This window comes from Schistocerca nitens, chromosome 2 (genome assembly GCF_023898315.1).
Source record: "Schistocerca nitens isolate TAMUIC-IGC-003100 chromosome 2, iqSchNite1.1, whole genome shotgun sequence".
Lineage (NCBI taxonomy): Eukaryota > Metazoa > Arthropoda > Insecta > Orthoptera > Acrididae > Schistocerca > Schistocerca nitens.
This window is the reverse complement of record NC_064615.1, coordinates 349074519-349094675: the sequence shown is the minus strand read 5'-3', so window position 1 is coordinate 349094675 and position 20157 is coordinate 349074519. Positions and strand designations below refer to the sequence as shown.

At 40.5% G+C, this 20157-nt stretch overlaps 1 protein-coding gene across 3 annotated transcripts in view; it reads right to left on the bottom strand.

Annotated features, from left to right (window-relative positions):
• The window catches only part of LOC126236165 (atypical protein kinase C), a 782990-nt gene extending 764487 nt beyond the window's left edge, over positions 1-18503 (bottom strand). For all 3 annotated transcript variants that reach the window (XM_049945254.1, XM_049945253.1, XM_049945255.1), the window contains exons 1-3: positions 18370-18503; positions 17967-18129; positions 15582-15703 (exon numbers count right to left, since the gene is read on the bottom strand). In XM_049945254.1, coding sequence (XP_049801211.1) covers positions 15582-15703; positions 17967-18031 — 187 coding nt within the window. In that variant the 5' untranslated portion in view covers positions 18032-18129; positions 18370-18503. The remainder of the gene's footprint in view (positions 1-15581; positions 15704-17966; positions 18130-18369) is intronic.
• Between the last annotated feature and the right edge of the window lie 1654 nt (positions 18504-20157).

The following is a 20157-nucleotide window of genomic DNA, read 5'->3' as shown; positions in this document are numbered from 1 at the left end:
CCAATGAATAGACTGGCATAGGTTGGTGCCACAAAGGTGCCCACTGCAATACCATAGATTTGTTTGTTGGTGATGGCTGCATGGGTGAAAAAATTGTGGGCGAGAGTATAGGCTGCGATGGTGACCAGGAAGGTCATGTTCATTAGAGATGATATAGCAGAGCAAGACACCCTATTGTAAAGGAAAGGAAACTGTTGGTGTCTTTTGCATGGGGGGGGGGGGGTGGGAGTAGGTTACAGGTAATAAGGTGAAGGTGCTGGTCCACGAGAGCAGAGATTTGCACACTGATGGCATAGCAACCAGTCACAATTGTGTGTTCCGGTTGGTTGGGTTTATGGACTTTGGATTGCAGTGAGCGGTAGAGTGTGTGTGTGTGTGTGTGTGTGTGTGTGTGTGTGTGTGTGCGTGCGAGACGAGGAGGGAGAGGGGAGGGAGAGAGAGGGAGAGGGAGAGGGAGAGGGAGAGAGAGAGAGAGAGAGAGCAGACATCATGGACAGGTTATGGGATGAGATATAGATAAATCTGACTGCTGCAAAGTCTGTCCGCCAAGTAATCCCAGCAGTTTGCAACCTCAGTGGTGGAGGCTTTGTGAGCAAGTATAATTATAAGGTCGGGATAAGCTTTTAGGTGGTGGATTGCAGTTTTTTCTGTGGATATGTAGTTGGCTTCCATGTTCAGGGATTTGGGGAATGATGGTGATGTAGGGTTTCAAGCAAAGAAATCCTGAATTGTTAACAGGACGACGATTTGTGGGTAGCGAGGTGGACCACGGACGGATGGAGAAGTGAAATGAGTCAGGCAGAGTTCAGTATTGATTTAGTGTTGAGTGTGGTTGGTAGGGTTAGTGGTGAAAAGATTTTCCACAACGGATAGTGGCTTTTGAAAGGAGAGAGAGAGAGAGAGAGAGACAGTGGTCATGTATGTATGCATTGCACTTGCCTGAATGTGTGCGAGCTTTCTACTCTGGAATAAGGCCTTTTGGGTGAAAGCTTAAATGTACAGCAGTCTTTTCATTGTGCCTGTCTGCAAGTCACTGTCTCCTTTACATTTTGTGTAGCAATCTGTCCTTTCCATAATAATGTAATTACAAATAAAACATCTTTAAGGTTAAGTGCAAACATGTAACAACTATTGTAACATTGGGTGCAAAAGAGGTTCCATGCAGTAGCAACAATGGGGGGAAAAAAAACAAGTTGATTCTGCAGTTGCAGTGCATCAAAGGAAGAAAACATTAATGTTCAGAAACATTCAGTGAACAGACTGAGCAACATGTTGCCACTTCCCTGCCTCTCATCAATAACATATCCGAGTTTAAAATTAAAACATCATCATAGACAGAGCCAAAATTTTTTAGATTTACTGTACAGGTTGCTACTGAACCAAGAGGCATTTCATAATTTGTTGCAGTCCTCCAAGAGTATTTCAGTAACAGACATTGGACAGGCACAAAAGGTTTGCAACAATTAAACTTTACCTCATAACATAAAAGACCTCAACAATAATTTTGTATTTTAATAACCATTTAAATTTTGTGTCTATTTGTTTACGCTCTCTGTTTATTAGTTCAGACGTTCTTTGCACAACAGTTTTTAGCATGGATAGAGACTGCAACTGCTGTGTTCGGATGCAGGCTGAGTTGGCATCCCTTCGCTCCCAGCTTCAGGCAGTGTTGGCTTCGGTCACACAGCTTCAGGCTGTTGCCAATGGGCATCACTGTGGGGGTCCGGATGGGGGTTTGTCGGGGATGGCCAGCTCGTCCCACGCATCCCCCGATCGGACTACGACTGTGGTTGCCCGGGATACTGCCCGCATTGAGGCTGATCCCTCACCTGTGGTAGAGTGGGAGGTCGTCTCAAGGTGTGGCAGGGGGCGAAAGACATTCCGGAGGGCTGAACGGAAGGCCTCTCCAGTTTGTCTGACAAACCGGTTTCAGGCTCTGTCTCAGGCTGATACTGACCTTCGGCCTGACATGGCTGCTTGTCCTGTTCCAGAGGTTGCCCCTCAGTCAGCAAGATCCGGGCGGTCGCAGAGGGTGGGCTTACTGGTAGTTGGGAGCTCCAACGTCAGGCGCGTAATGGGGCCCCTTAGGGAAATGGCAGCAAGAGAGGGGAAGAAAACCAATGTGCACTTCGTGTGCACCGAAGCTGAAATCGTTATAGGTACAGAAAGCTGGCTGAAGCCAGAGATAAATTCTGCCGAAATTTTTACAAAGGTACAGACGGTATTTAGAAAGGATAGATTGCATGCAACCGGTGGTGGAGTGTTCGTCGCTGTTAGTAGTAGTTTATTCTGTAGTGAAGTAGAAGTGGATAGTTCCTGTGAATTATTATGGGTGCACTCAACAACCGAGCTAGGTTAATAATTGGCTCCTTTTAGTGACCTCCCGACTCAGCAGCATTAGTGGCAGAACAACTGAGAGAAAATTTGGAATACATTTCACATAAATTTTCTCAGCATGTTATAGTCTTAGGTGGAGATTTCAATTTACCAGATATAGACTGGGGCACTCAGATGTTTAGGACGGGTGGTACGGACAGAACATCGAGTGACATTATAGTGAGTGCACTATCCGAAAGTTACCTCGAGCAATTAAACAGAGAACCGACTCGTGGAGATAACATCTTGGACCTACTGATAACAAACAGACCCGAACTTTTCGACTCTGTATGTGCAGAACAGGGAATCAGTGATCATAAGGCCGTTGCAGCATCCCTGAATATGGAAGTTATAGGAATATAAAAAAAGGAAGGTTTATCTGTTTAGCAAGAGTAATAGAAGGCAGATTTCAGACTACCTAACAGATCAAAACGAAAATTTCTGTTCCGACACTGACAATGTTGAGTGTTTATGGAAAAAGTTCAAGGCAATCGTAAAATGCGTTTTAGACAGGTACGTGCCGAGTAAAACTGTGAGGGACGGGAAAAACCCACCGTGGTACAACAACAAATTTAGGAAACTACTTCAAAAGCAAAGAGAGCTTCACTCCAAGTTTAAACGCAGCCAAAACCTCTCAGACAAACAGAAGCTAAACGATGTCAAAGTTAGCGTAAGGAGGGCTATGCATGGAGTGTTCAGTGAATTCGAAAGTAAAGTTCTATGTACCGACTTCACAGAAAATCCTAGGAAGTTCTGGTCTTACGTTAAATCAGTAAGTGGCTCGAAACAGCATATCCAGACACTCCGGGATGATGATGGCATTGAAACAGAGGATGACACGCGTAAAGCTGAAATACTAAACACCTTTTTCCAAAGCTATTTCACAGAGGAAGACCGCACTGCAGTTCCTTCTCTAAATCCTCGCACAAACGAAAAAATGGCTGACATCGAAATAAGTGTCCAAGGAATAGAAAAGCAACTGAAATCACTCAACAGAGGAAAGTCCACTGGACCTGACGGGATACCAATTCGATTCTACACAAAGTACGCGAAAGAACTTGCCCCCCTTCTAACAGCCGTGTACCGCAAGTCTCTTGCGGAACGGAGTGTTCCAAATGATTGGAAAAGAGCACAGGTAGTTCCAGTCTTCAAGAAGGGTCGTCGAGCAGATGCGCAAAACTATAGACCTATATCTCTGACGTCGATCTGTTGTAGAATTTTAGAACATGTTTTTTGCTCGAGTATCATGTCGTTTTTGGAAACACGGAAGCTACTATGTAGGAATCAACATGGATTCCGGAAACAGCGATCGTGTGAGACCCAACTCGCTTTATTTGTTCATGAGACCCAGAAAATATTAGATACAGGCTCCCAGGTAGATGCTATTTTTCTTGACTTCCGGAAGGCGTTCGATACAGTTCCGCACTGTCGCCTGATAAACAAAGTAAGGGCCTACGGAATATCAGACCAGCTGTGTGGCTGGATTGAAGAGTTTTTAGCAAACAGAACACAGCATGTTGTTATCAATGGAGAGACGTCTACAGACGTTAAGGTAACCTCTGGCGTGCCACAGGGGAGTGTTATGGGACCATTGCTTTTCACAATATATATAAATGACCTAGTAGATAGTGTCGGAAGTTGCATGCGGCTTTTCGCGGATGATGCTGTAGTATACAGAGAAGTTGCAGCATTAGAAAATTGTAGCGAAATGCAGGAAGATCTGCAGCGGATAGGCACTTGGTGCAGGGAGTGGCAACTGTCCCTTAACATAGACAAATGTAATGTATTGCGAATACATAGAAAGAAGGATCCTTTATTGTATGATTATATGATAGCGGAACAAACACTGGTAGCAGTTACTTCTGTAAAATATCTGGGAGTATGCGTGCGGAACGATTTGAAGTGGAATGATCATATAAAATTAATTGTTGGTAAGGCGGGTACCAGGTTGAGATTCATTGGGAGAGTGCTTAGAAAATGTACTCCATCAACAAAGGAGGTGGCTTACAAAACACTCGTTCGATCTATACTTGAGTATTGCTCATCAGTGTGGGATCCGTACCAGATCGGGTTGACGGAGGATATAGAGAAGATCCAAAGAAGAACGGCGCGTTTCGTCACAGGGTTATTTGGTAACCGTGATAGCGTTACGGAGATGTTTAATAAACTCAAGTGGCAGACTCTGCAAGAGAGGCGCTCTGCATCGCGGTGTAGCTTGCTCGCCAGGTTTCGAGAGGGTGCGTTTCTGGATGAGGTATCGAATATATTGCTTCCTCCTACTTATACCTCCCGAGGAGATCACGAATGTAAAATTAGAGAGATTAGAGCGCGCGGAGGCTTTCAGACAGTCGTTCTTCCCGCGAACCATACGCGACTGGAACAGGAAAGAGAGGTAATGACAGTGGCACGCAAAGTGCCCTCCGCCACACACCGTTGGGTGGCTTGCGGAGTATAAATGTAGATGTAATGAAATAAGGAAACTTAAGTAAATCGATAACATCACGAAGTTCAGAATACTGACGGTAAAGTCCCTTAATTACAATGCTATAATTTGGTGCAGACATATAGATCTGAACAGTCTCTCCACAAACATTATTTGAAGAATCCCAAGCAATCAACCAAACGACAATCTTAGTCACTTACTGCTAGGTGTGTTAGGTGTGTGATGAACCAGTGAAGTGTGGCTCAGTCTTCATATTTTCTGGGAGTGTTTTAGATTGATTATTTTTATCAGACTGCATTAAATCACTGCTAAATTTGGGTACTGCCTGAGTAACTAGTAGTTTTGAGAAGTTCCACTTAATTTTTAATGACACTTGAAACTATCTTTGAAGGTGTTTACTCTTTTATTTCAATTATTAGTGCTCTAATCATCAAGTCAGACTCTACATTTTGTGTAGGGCCAGCTGAGTAGCCTACAGTCACAACAATTTAAAATATTTGTATCACACAAACTGCAGTCTGTCACACTTTATGACAGTGTCTGGTTTATCTGGAAATTGACAAAAAAAAGTCCCGGGGATTCAAATTCACTCCAACAACAGTAAGAGAGATGTACAGGTATAAGTTTGACTAGATGCTCAACATTCTAAAGCTTTATGGCCTACTTCCAAGAGTTCAGTCAGGTTTCTCATTCCACATTATGCACAACCACACTGTTCTCAGTTCAGGAAGTGAGCATAAAAACACAGTTCACAGCACCTTATGTACATGGCTGAGTCAGCCATCAAAATATTGTTCATAAAATGGAATCAACAAGACAGGTAAATACCAGAGAAACAATCACGTAGATAAAACCTGGGAGATCATATTTTGGAGAGTCTTCACAGTGTACAATAGAAGAAATCATGAATACGAAGTTGACATGTCAAAGGATAGGAATAAAAGTGATGATCAGCAGTAGGGAAAGGATTAAATGCAGCAGCACATAACCAGGGAATTAACAGGAGGACTGAGGACTGTTAAACATTGAATGTCAGAAACATTGTAAAACCAAACCAATGGAATAGCTACATGGGAACCACGGTGGGCAGAGGGGGGGGGGGCGGCGAAGGGGAGGGGGGCAGCAGAGAGAAAAAGTACTGAAAAAACATATTCCAAATCAGGTGCACACAAAGAAATACACCAACTGAAATAGTGATAAGCATTCCATGAAGTGTCAGAACTGCAGCCTGTGATGTCCGCTTCTTGCCATGATATTTCGGCTGACAACCATTCAGCCATCTTCATGTGAGTGTTTAGCACTTGAGATTGCTGGTTCATGTTGTTGACTTAACATAAAAAAAACTGGTGCAGACATACATGCATGAAGGTAACCACTACATAAGCAACCTGTGTCAAGTTTTGCATCCCCTTCGAATATTGGTCCATCTGTAGTATGCACGAGCATGCATATTGGTGACACTGCATGCACGCTCTCTGCTGAAATGCAGGCTCACAGAGATAAATTCAGATATTGAATTAATAAAACTAGTTGTCACTGGACATGTCACTAGTCATGAAATGTTTTCTTTCTGTAGACAGTAGTCTCCGGGCGGGGACTACTCAAGAGGACGTCGTTATCAAGAGAAAGAAAACTGGCGTTCTACGGATTGGAGCGTGGAATGTTAGATCCCTTAATCGGGCAGATAGGTTAGAAATTTTAAAAAGGGAAATGGATAGGTTAAAGTTAGATATAGTGGGAATTAGTGAAGTTCGGTGGCAGGAGGAACAAGACTTTTGGTCAGGTGATTACAGGGTTATAAATACAAAATCAAATAGGGGTAATGCAGGAGTAGGTTTAATAATGAATAAAAAAATAGGAGTGCGGGTTAGCTACTACAAACAGCATAGTGAACACATTATTGTGGCCAAGATAGACACAAAGCCCATGCCTACTACAGTAGTACAAGTTTATATGCCAACTAGCTCTGCAGATGATGAAGAAATTGATGAAATGTATGATGAGATAAAAGAAATTATTCAGGTAGTGAAGGGAGACGAAAATTTAATAGTCATGGGTGACTGGAATTCGTCAGTAGGAAAAGGGAGAGAAGGAAACATAGTAGGTGAATATGGATTGGAGGGAAGAAATGAAAGAGGAAGCCGCCTTGTAGAATTTTGCACAGAGCATAACTTAATCATAGCTAACACTTGGTTCAAGAATCATAAAAGAAGGTTGTATACCTGGAAGAATCCTGGAGATACTAAAAGGTATCAGATAGATTATATAATGGTAAGACAGAGATTTAGGAACCAGGTTTTAAATTGTAAGACATTTCCAGGGGCAGATGTGGATTCTGACCACAATATATTGGTTATGAACTGCAGATTGAAACTGAAGAAAGTGCAAAAAGGTGGGAATTTAAGGAGATGGAACCTAGATAAACTGAAAGAACCAGAGGTTGTAGAGAGTTTCAGGGAGAGCATAAGGGAACAATTGACAGGAATGGGGGAAAGAAATACAGTAGAAGAAGAATGGGTAGCTCTGAGGGATGAAGTAGTGAAGGCAGCACAGGATCAAGTAGGTAAAAAGACGAGGGCTAATAGAAATCCTTGGGTAACAGAAGAAATATTGAATTTAATTGATGAAAGGAGAAAATATAAAAATGCAGTAAATGAAGCAGGCAAAAAGGAATACAAACGTCTAAAAAATGAGATTGACAGGAAGTGCAAAATGGCTAAGCAGGGATGGCTAGAGGACAAATGTAAGGATGTAGAGGCTTGTCTCACTAGGGGTAAGATAGATACTGCCTACAGGAAAATTAAATAGACCTTTGGAGAGAAGAAAACCACTTGTATGAATATCAAGAGCTCAGATGGAAACCCAGTTCTAAGCAAAGAAGGGAAGGCAGAAAGGTGGAAGGAGTATATAGAGGGTTTATACAAGGGCGATGTATTTGAGGACAATATTATGGAAATGGAAGAGGATGTGGATGAAGATGAAATGGGAGATACGATACTGCGTGAAGAGTTTGACAAAGCACTGAAACACCTGAGTCGAAACAAGGCCCCCGGAGTAGACAACATTCCATTAGAACTACTGACAGCCTTGGGAGAGCCAGTCATGACAAAACTCTACCATCTGGTGAGCAAGATGTATGAGACAGGCGAAATACCAACAGACTTCAAGAAGAATATAATAATTCCAATCCCAAAGAAAGCAGGTGTTGACAGATGTGAAAACTACCGAACTATCAGTTTAATAAGTCACAGCTGCAAAATACTAATGCGAATTCTTTACAGACGAATGGAAAAACTAGTAGAAGCGGACCTTGGGGAAGATCAGTTTGGATTCCGTAGAAATGTTAGAAGAAAGATTAAGAAAAGGCAAACCTACGTTTCTAGCATTTGTAGACTTAGAGAAAGCTTTTGACAACGTTAACTGGAATACTCTCTTTCAAATTCTGAAGGTGGCAGGGGTAAAATACAGGGAGCGAAAGGCTATTTACAATTTGTACAGAAACCAGATGGCAGTTGTAAGAGTCGAGGGACATGAAAGGGAAGCAGTGGTTGGGAAAGGAGTGAGACAGGGTTGTAGCCTCTTCCCGATGCTATTCAATCTGTATATTGAGCAAGCAGTAAAGGAAACAGAAGAAAAATTCGGAGTAGGTATTAAAATCCAAGGAGAAGAAATAAAAACTTTGAGGTTCGCCGATGACATTGTAATTCTGTCAGAGACAGCAAAGGACTTGGAAGAGCAGTTGAACGGAATGGACAGTGCCTTGAAAGGAGGATATAAGATGAACATCAACAAAAGCAAAACAAGGATAATGGAATGTAGTCAAATTAAATCGGGTGATGCTGAGGGGATTAGATTAGGAAATGAGACACTTAAAGTAGTAAAGGAGTTTTGCTATTTAGGGAGTAAAATAACTGATGATGGTTGAAGTAGAGAGGATATAAAATGTAGACTTGCAATGGCAAGGAAATCGTTTCTGAAGAAGAGAAATTTGTTAACATCGAGTATAGATTTAAGTGTCAGAAAGTCGTTTCTGAACGTATTTGTATGGAGTGTAGCCATGTGTGGAAGTGAAACATGGACGATAAATAGTTTAGACAAGAAGAGAATAGAAGCTTTCGAAATGTGGTGCTACAGAAGAATGCTGAAGATTAGATGGGTAGATCACATAACTAATGAGGAGGTATTGAATAGGATTGGGGAGAAGAGGAGTTTGTGGCACAACTTGACTAGAAGAAGGGATCGGTTGGTAGGACATGTTTTGAGGCATCAAGGGATCACCAATTTAGCATTGGAGGGCAGCGTGGAGGGTAAAAATCGTAGAGGGAGACCAAGAGATGAATACACTAAGCAGATTCAGAAGGATGTAGGTTGCAGTAGGTACTGGGAGATGAAGAAGCTTGCACAGGATAGAGTAGCATGGAGAGCTGCATCAAACCAGTCTCAGGACTGAAGACCATAACAACAACAACAGATATTAAAGAAATTATTGGGCTCCCCCAGTTACTTAATTCTACCAATTCCTTAATAAATGAATCTCAGAAGGACCTCTTTGCAACCAAGATTTCCATGGCAGAATAATCCACGTAATATCCTGTGGAGAAGCAACATTTGACTATGGCTGACTTGCTGGGCTGTAAAATGCGAGTGTGGTGATCGTGTTCAATGCACCTTTTGCACACTGTGCACATGTCTAACCAAAGTACGCTTTTCCACATTGGCAAGGTATTCTGCAGATTCCAGCCCTCTGCAGTCCCACATTGTCCTCTGTCAAGCCGAGAAGAGCACAGGGTGGAAGATTACTTTGGCATAATGTTTCCTTATGATTCTGTTTAATTTCAGTTAAATATTGGTGGCATATGGACTTGAACAGCTGCTGCTCCTCCTCCTCTTTATCTTGTCAGTGGTCACGTTTCTTCCTCCTTAAAGATGTGCAGTTCTGATGTGGAGAATATCCATTATCTTTGAACACAGACTGTAGGTGTTCCAGCTCCTTTGCGAAGCTGTGTCCACCTGTTTAGCTGAGTGGTAACGTGCTTGCCTCTCAAGCAGCGGGCTCGGGTTCGATCCCTGGCCAAGTTGGAGATTTTCTCCGCTCATCGACTCGATGTTGTGTTGTCCTCATCATCATTTCATCCTCATCGGTGTTGAGTGAAATAAGACTTGCACTTGGTGGCCAAACCCAAATGGGACCTCCCGGCCAACAACACCATACTATCATTTTTATTGTGAAGCCGTCTCCATCAGACATAACATCTGCCCAGTGCATGAATGTTCGAAGGATGTTCATATTTTGTAATGGATGGTGGCAGTTAGATGCAAACAAATACAGGTCGGGTATGTGTGGGCTTATGGAAAACACAATGGCCAATGATACATCCACTTTCCCACTGACCAAGACATCGAGAAACAGCAGACAATTGTCTTTCCCCAATTCCATTGTAAATTTTATATTCTTGTAGATTGAATTTAGGTGCTGCAGACAGCACAAAAGACTCACTTGAAGATGGCTGAACTGTTGCCAATTGAAATATAGTGGCATCGAAACCTCCTGGCAGATTAAAACTCGAACTCGGGACCTACGCCTTTTGCAGGCTAGTGCTCTACCAACTGAGCTACAAGCACGACTCACGCCCCGTCCTCACAGCCTTACTTCTGCCAGTACCTCGTCTCCTACCTCCCAAACTTAACAGAAGCTCTCCTGCGAAGGAGAGGCTGTGAGGACGGGGCGTGAGTCGTGCTTGGGTAGCTCAGTTGGTAGAGCACTAGCCCGCGAAAGGCAAAGGTCTTGAGTTCGAGTCTCGGTCCGGCACACAGTTTTAATCTGCCAGAAAGTTTCATATCAGCACACACTCCGCTGCAGAGTGAAAATCTCATTCTGGAAATATTGTGGCATCGTCCAGCTCCGATCTAGAAAGTTCACACAACACTCTTTATGCCGGGAAAATAACAGTAACTGGCAGAACGACCGGTTTCAGTGAAACGGGCAGACAAAATCATGAGTTGTATACAGATGACCTCAACATTCTTGTATTCTACAGTATTGATTGCAAAAGAGAACAAAGGGAACACAAGGCGGGATCTCCAAAATTCCTTGCCAGTGTAGCAAAGCTTACATAGGTCACACGACACGCACAGTTTATGACAGGTGCGTTGAATACGAGTGCCACACTTGCCTTTCGCAGCCCATTAAATCGGCCGTAGCTGGGCATTGAATTACCACAGGCCACGCTAAGGACTTTTCTACCACAAAAATCTTGGCCCCACCGAGAACTTTTTGGGAGTCAATAATTAAAGAATCCATGGAACTGTATCTATCACAAAATCTTATAAATTGTGACTGCAGTTTTCAATTGGACAAGGTTTGGGACCGGGTGATCTCTCTAATCTCTTCTGAGAGACGACAGTTTATTCATAGTGACACATCTGGCAACATCTGACACCTGGTTTTTTGAGACGCAAGTGCGCAATCCGACAGAGGGCAGACATGTAGTTTCACCTTTAAGCATGCGCCTGCGTGCCACAGATAGAACAGTATTTGCAGAGGGTGCAGATTTCGATAGAGGACGCTCCTGTGACAGCTGCCAATGCATATGTGCTTTTGCGCCAATTTTTGCTATAAATCTGACACCAGGAACTTGCAGTCTCCAGTGGCGCACACTCACCAGAAGATGGCTGGATGCTTGCCAGCTGAAATATTGCAGCAAGAAGTCAACATGATCTGGCTGCAATCCCGAAACCTCATCAAATACTACTGCGGCTGTATGGTTATTTATTTAAAAAGCATAACCAGTTTGTTAGTTAAATGGTAAAGTGAAGGTCTGAATATAAATAAACTGTGAAATAATACCAGGAAGTGACAACCTTGGATAGAGAGAACATTAGATCATTGCCAAAGGTGGCTGGATGCAAGTAATATAAAACGTGGCAATGATCAGTACTTTTAAGTTACAACACGATACTGGAGTACAACTGATACTAAACTTTCCCCCGATTCCTAGAATTTTACTCCATTCTAAAAATCATGTCAGAAACCACAATAAACTAATATATAAGGGGATTCCAATAGCCAGAACCAAAAAGGAATATAAATAAACCATTAAAGTATGGTGCAGTGGGGGAAAGCAAGAAAACAGAGACAATCATACCATGTACTAGTGGAGCAGATGAGTGGAGTACAGCGCAGCACCATGGCTGACCCCACACTAACAGGGAACCAAGTGATGGGCCACTACGCAGAAGACACATGAACTGAAGAGCTAAGGCGCACTGAGTACGAGAAAAATCTAGGAGCTGAGTGCACATGAGATTACAAAGTCAAATACTTGCAACAGAAAATATAAACCAGATAATACTGAAAGACATAAATCACATAATGTGGCTAACTATTAAAATGTTGGAACACTTTGAAAACTCTTAAAAGAGAGAAACTCATGAAGTATCAAACCATAAAAAACCCAAAGTAGTTTGGCAAGAGGGGGGGGGGGGGGGGATGACTCAAGGCAGCACAGGAGGAGCCAATGCACAAAAAGGTGAACAGGAACCAGGATAGGAACAGGCAGGGTTACCCACTGAGCTAATCAGAATTAACTAAGATCAATTTATGTTTTGATTCAACTTGGGTGCTAAGAGAGTGACTAGGAGATTACTTTAAGGTACAGTAAATCCCTGGTTATTCTAGAACTTTAAGAATACTGCCCTTATGTTCGCTATGGAACACTGAAAGGTAGGATGAATTACTGGTAACAGAGTGAACTGTCTCAGGAAAATGGGAACCCAAAGCTGAGTTAGAGCCCAAGCCACATGAATGTTTCATGAAACTAACCTCAAATTTTCTAGCCACCTCACTGATATACTTGTAGGTGCAGTCATTACACTTAATTTTGTAAGCCCTCTGCCTGTTAGTCCAGGGAATAAAATAGGCTGCGACAATCTTACGAGGTGAAAGCTGTTTGCTAACACGACATGAAATCCTACAAAACCATCTTACAGGTTCATTTACCTAATGGAACCAATGTAATTATGCCCTCTTGCTGGTCTGAGGGTGGAGTCAAGGAACCTGTCTGGTGTTGAGTTTCACACTGCGTTTTTCAGATTATATGTTCAATTTCAGTATGGAGACTGCATTTACCTTACATTTCGTTGTGTAGGAACTAATAATTGCCCATCCATTCTTTTAGCAACTACTTTTAAGCAAGAAAAATAGAAAGGATGATATCATTACTACTTACTTTTACAGGATATGATCAGGGAAAATAGAACCTAATAAAACAATTCATGATGGACAAACACTAAAAAATCTACAAAATAACTGCAACTTCTAATGGGGGTACAGTTGTGGAATAAAGAGGAATATTCCGTAAGAGCTGTCAGCTTGCACCAGTAACACAGAAAACATGCGACAAATGCTGTAAACAACAGGGCAAACGTAATGCAATATTAATGGCAGATTTATCAAACAATGTAAGCTATAGACAAGTAGGTCCCCACAACCACGTATTCTCAGTTTCCCACTTGTAGGCTTCGCCAACCAAACACCCTGTAACCTTCCAACCTATCCTACACTTTGGGCAAAGCTACATATCAGTTTGCGACCAAAACCATGTTTCTGTGCTTTTACATTTGTGGGCTTCACCAACTAACAAAAAAATTGAATCTACACCTCAAAAGGTAATGCCACAGCAGCCATTAACATTGCAGCAATAGTGAAAGCCGACGACTCATTACTGCATATTCCTCTTGACCCCAGCTGTGTAGTTTGTGCCAGGTGGTACACCTTCCAGAAAAATTACATGAAGCAGAGTAGTATTTGGTGACAATGAATATTGGTTAAGAGCGGATACTGCATAGAGTATACTTGAGAATGCTTTGGTCTAACCACATGCAATAGGCATCACTACAAATTTGTCATTACCAAATGAAGTCAGCAGAGAACAGCCAGAAACCTAAGAATCTGCTTTAGATATTATTTCAGTATCACCAGTACAACTTGAATGCATGTTACACTTTGACTAACAGTTCAAAATTTAAGTAAACTGATAACATACTTAAAGAGAAGCACAAAATATGCTAAAATACAGTCTTTAGATGAATGCGAAACTGACTTCTACATGACCGTAATATACTCTCACTGTCTAATGAAATATATATAATTTTATGGCCCATCTTTTATACAAATCACAAATTTAAGCCATACACACTTGTTCAACCCAGTTGATAAGGTAGTTTAGACTGAACTATTTTGACAAACTAAATGATTACAAACCTTTGAAATACAATATTACAGGAGATTGTTAAAGACAAGATGAAGTAACTGAGCAAGGAATGTATAAGCATAATGAAATGAACATAATTGGTAAACACATATGACATGTATTGTTGCTGAAAACTGTAGAAATAATAACTGGAGCCAGTCTAGACAGAAGTACTTAAATTAAATTGATGATTATGTAGGATGCACGAGTTACGCTGAACTGAAGAGGATAGCTGACAAGAACGGTCTGCATCAAACGAACTTTAGGGTTGATGACCAAAACAACAACAACAAAAGTCAGCTGTGGTTAGCAAGGCCAGCATCTATCAACCTGTACAAAAAGTGGATCAACTGAAGCATTCAACAGTGCTTTGCCAACTCAATCCTACTGTCAGATTCCAACATAATCTAGACCCCTAGCTACAGTACTGATTAATGCAACACCACATCCACAATTTCAAATTCACATTCACTGGTTTATTGTCAGAGTTCTGTTCTCTTACTGAATGCACACATTTGATATCAGATGCCACATCACTATTACATTACAGGATGGAGCAGACACGCAGTAATGGTAGGTTCAGTTGACCCCTTGAACTAATTGAAATAATATCCAAGCTAACTAGCAAACTGATGTATCATCTGGACTTCAAGGTTTAGATTCCTGTGCCTGTTCCATCACTCTGATACATAGGATATTAAAATTCATTGAAAATAGGTAAGTAGTCATTCCTGTAACACATTAAATAAGTGATGAACTAAACTAAGAGTTCAACATTCTAGATCCAAGACGAAGTTACATTCATTCACAGTCTCCATTATTGTTTCAATTCTATGGCACTGTTGATTCTTTCTCTTAACACCAGCGGCTAACACTTTCTAGACCGTACATGTGTTACCCACTACACATTACAGATATGCTGCCTTGGAAGCTGATAACTGTTTTTGCTACAATTACTATCTTACCTACGCCTTCTCCTGACATTCAATCTCATTTCAGGCAAACATCACTGTTCCACATTTTTTACCACTTAACAAATTGTCAATTATCAGGTGTGGTAACTTTGAAGAGGTGGAGCTACTACAGATTAAAGTATTGAAATATGTATTACTCAACAAACAGAAAGTTTCTTAATATTTCCAAAGTTTTCCCTTTATGGTTGAGATAAGATAACCTGTCATTCCAATGAATATACAAAAGTAGCCCTTTATGATACAACAAAAATTACAAAGCTCGAAACAACACAGAAAGTATCCCACTAATGGAGCGTTTTGAATAAGTTGTCTAATAGGGGGAAAAATCAAACACTAATTTCCTGAAACCTCACTGATGGTCCCCAGTCATACACTGAATCTCCATAAGTAAATTTAAACATTTTTAAGAAAAGTTTTGTTACAGACTAGTCACAATTCTCGGTATTGTGCCTAATTATATACAACAAGCAGTGTTAATTCAACAGAACATGTCATACATTGTGGACGTAACATGCAGTCAGAAATTTAAAAACGCACCTTCCTCATCAACCCATTTCATAGTAAAGACTTGGTCTGGGGGAAAACGACAGATGTCTCTCATCTCTTGACATAACTGCTCAACTGTGATTTGTGGATCAATGTAAGTTATCATGATTTCCCTGCAAGAAAAACAATGATTTATATCCATTATAATTTACAGTCACACAGTTTACTTGAAACTATTTTACTATATCACATCACAATTTTAACACACTAATTATTACACAGAAAATGTGACAACTAAATGAAAGACAATATAGAAAACTAAACTGTCAAAATACGTAACTTCATCCAGATTTACAAATTCAGAGAAGTAACAGTATGAAATACCCGCTGCCATAACACGATGTTTTTGTTCATATACAGCAGTTACGAACGCCTAATGGGAATAAACAGTGTTGAAAAATGTGACCACCAGAAGTAATCAAAAATGTGTAAAGTTTCTCAACAAAATCTATCAGAAGGGGGACACAATAAAGCTTTTGCTTTTGTCGGTGTCCTCTCCCAGGTAAGTAAGGACCCATGATTGAATAGATGATGAATATTATAAACCAACAGTGTATTTCTTATCCAATATTAATCAAAAACATTCAAGACCTTTCAATACACAAATAGCTCTGCTATAAATAGACAAACTATAAAACCAAGTGAGCAAACACTTTTCTGAATTTCTGGAAATAACTCTCACATAGCTTCAATTTATTCCTTTGATTGGCCATAACTAGTCTATAAGTTGAGGCACCCACGTGGGGGGGGGGGGGGGGGCATAGGTGTGTGTACACATGTGAGAGTGGACATTTCAGACGAATTCATCAAAGCGCAACTCCCAAAGCCAGCAAGTTTCGTTTCTTTTGTGTGTGCCTTTCGACGGCTCAACACTACTTCTTTTTGGGGAGTGGTCTCCTTTAACACAAAAGTATTTTCACTCTCATTGAGGCTAGATAGAAACTGTCATTGTACTACCCAGTATGCACAGGTGTCAAACACATATATAAGATCCTTCTCCTCACCAATTTTGTTATGGCATCCCAAGTTCCACTTCTTAGGCATGTAAAAGTACACAGCAATGAATTTCAGCAAGATCAGTGACCTTGTTTCCAAGAAACTTCACCACAACTGGATGTGTAATATCCTGGTGCCCTTATCTTCACCAAACATGATAGCTACTGAATTTAAAGTAGTCATGGAAAACAATGGGTATCTAAAGGGTGTTAACACATTTCACAGCCAACTAGCAACCAAGCCAGACACACTTTTTTTCAGTTCATGGCAGGGTCATAAAGCAACCAGTGATAAATGTTTTTAAAAGATAAACAGTCTCTATGGAGAAACAAGCTTTATTGTTTTATAGTTTGCCAATAATGTGTTTTGCCTTATTTAGGGCATTTTCAGATTGGCTGGCACAACAGGTGTTAAACACAATAGGCGGCCATCCATGTGAATGCCTTAGCAGGCAAATACTGTTTTCAATATTTTAAGAGTAGCAACTGCGTGGTGCCATGAGATAGAATAACGTTGAGTACACAAGAAGTCACATTTAAAATACATAAAAGATCTCAGTAGGTAGTTGTCCTTGTTGAATATTAAGTATTTCCTCAGTGCCCTTATAGAGTGTATAGCACAGTTCAAAAGACACCAAAAACGGCACCAGGCCTACAGAAGTGCATCACAAAATACAAACACATAAGAAAAGCCAGTGTACACATTCTGGCCACACAAATAATACTCACACAATGAAAATGATTAAGGGCCATCTATTTTAAACACAGCGACATCAAAGTACTCATAAAAAACATCTGTCTTGCCCATAGAGATAGACTCTTCGAACATTATACTCAAATTTCTGAGAAGATTGGAAAGAATACAACCACGAATGAATGTCTGAAAGTAAAATGAACTAGCCTATTGGGACACGGACTTCCTCTTCTATAGAAACAAAAATCACTTACATTAAAACAGATACAGAAAGAAGTGTGTATTCATCAATTAACTTTCCTCCCACACAAAGTGCCTGAGTTTTTCCTTACATCCCTGAATCATTCAGATTTGAAAATACACGCAAAACATGGTTCATCTATCATAGTTTGAAATCAGGAATCTTATTTAACTTCGTAAGAATATAAAAACGATGGTAGTTATGAAACCCGAGTGATTAAACCGGTAAGAAGTTAAATTAAAATTCTCTGCGGACAGCAAGTTTTTTGATTAACGTTTCTTATCTAGTTCACCGAGAATTTGGAAACGACAACTGTCCGAATTGAATGTACAGTCACTCATATACCTCAGGCATTTCGACCCTTTGCGAGTCAGTTGGCATCTACTTTAAAGAATAACTAATATGAAATATCGTTGGGGTGCCTTGAAACAACGAATCACACTCACCCATTATAAGCGGTCTTCACCCTTATCTCCGGAACTTCGTTATCAGGCGAAAGCTGGGTTGGCATTTTTATGTTTCCACCTTCTTGAATGTTTCGTTAACCAACTGACTTGAGAAACAGAAAGCTTATCTGTCTCCGTTAAGTCTAATGAACGGGGATTTGTCCTGAAAAAGCACACATCGTATGACCACATCAAGGTCAGTACTTTTGACAGCACACTACGAATGCACAAACAAACTAAAAATTAATCACGAAATTGTTTTATGTCATTACAAACACACTGGAATAACATAGCTAGAGAACTAACAGAAAACTCAAGTGACCGAACAGTTGGCAGAGAATTTAATTTAGGGCAAATTATCATTCATCCTTCCCACTACAACATTCAGCGAAGAGACACAAACCTAATGCTTCACTAATGTATCTACAATAACTGTGTTCAGCCACTTTCACTACCACTTCACATAAAAATAACAAGCACCACAAGTACACAACACAACGCCTTCCCCCAGTGTCTCGAATGACAACAACTCATGACACATCTCTGGTTATTTAAACTGACGCATGGCGGTACTCTCGCAGCAGACTGTATATCGAAATTTGAAAAGCGTGGTACGCAAAGTGGTCCGAACGATAAATATAGTAGTAAGTATGCAAACAAATTCACAAAAACAATAAGACGCAAATAAAAATTCGATCGCCCTGTTGCAAGTGCCCTGAATGTGAAAAATAAATCATGAGTAAAATGAACATAATAGTGACTCCTTCTTTTCAAATACAGTACTAAAAAGTAAATAAGTATACTTCTGACACATAGCTTACTTTTCTAATCTAAAGTACTCTAAACTCTGAATCTAACATCAAACGCAACAATTAAATACAAACAGGCCTGTATTAGACTTCCAATTTCTGTCTATTTTATTTTCATCTTTCTCAGATAGATTTCTTCTCAGTTTCGCATGGATTAATCGACGTATCATCAATTACATGTTAAACTCATCAACTGAAATAAAAGCTGTAATCATAAACAATCTGAAGAAACACCGAAATCAGCAGGATGACAGAAAGCGAATGGGATATTGCTATGGTAGGTATTCAGTAATCAAGAAATCTCCATGGATCATTTTACATTGGAGTGTAGTACAGGATATAGTAACGCACACTTAATAATAAAATAAACTAAAACTAGTAAACTATAGTATACATATCAAGCACAGCAATAAAAAGTACACTACAATAAAACTCCTCAGAGGTAGTGTCAATCAGCTATACTGTAATACAGAATGGAATAAACCCTGTGCATAATAACTGGATAGAGTACACTGGACACAATCATACAAGGTAGAACCACAACACATAATAATACAAAAACTGTAGGAAAATTTGTTAAGTGCTAATATCCCTCTCAAGAATCCCAAAGAATTCTTTAATTTGGTGAAACAGATGATCTGATAGCAAGTTGTAACACATAATTTTAAAAATTTGTAGGTCCATAGACCTAACATAGATTGGTAATTTCTTGATGATTTTGAGTGGGTTCGTTTCGTGAGAATTTCCAGTTCTAGCTAACATGTGCCTTGATAGGGCTAAACTGGCCTTAGCTCTGGTGTAATATTCATGAATTGATCCCTTAGTAACAAATTCTGAAATATTGTTTTTAATATGCAGCAGAGACACACAGACATATGAAATTATAATAATATACTTGGAAAAAAGATGATGACAGTGCTTCATACCACCTGTTTTACACATTATCTATGGGTCTTTGCATAGGTCTTTTTTTTTAATTTTAAAATATTCTTGATGAGAGGGGAAAGTCCCCTCACAGCCAGACCATATGACATATGCAACTGAAATAGCCCATAGGAGGTCACCCTAAAGCAATCCAAGCTCACCACATCCCAAGTTTGAAAATGAGCTATGCTGCTCAAGACATTTTTTCACATACATGTTTGGTATGTTCCTCCCACCAGAGTTCATAGTCATTGCAAAGACCTACAAGTTTTACTAACTTATTTTCTCCTTCATTTTACATCCCCATTAGGACTTGTTGCCAACAGCCTTGCACAATGGTAACACCAGTTCCCATCATATCATCGAAGTAAAGTGCTGCTGGGCTGGGTTAGCTTTCAGATGGGCAACCATCTGGTCTGCTGAGTGCTGTTGGCAAGAGGGGTACACTCAGCCGTTGT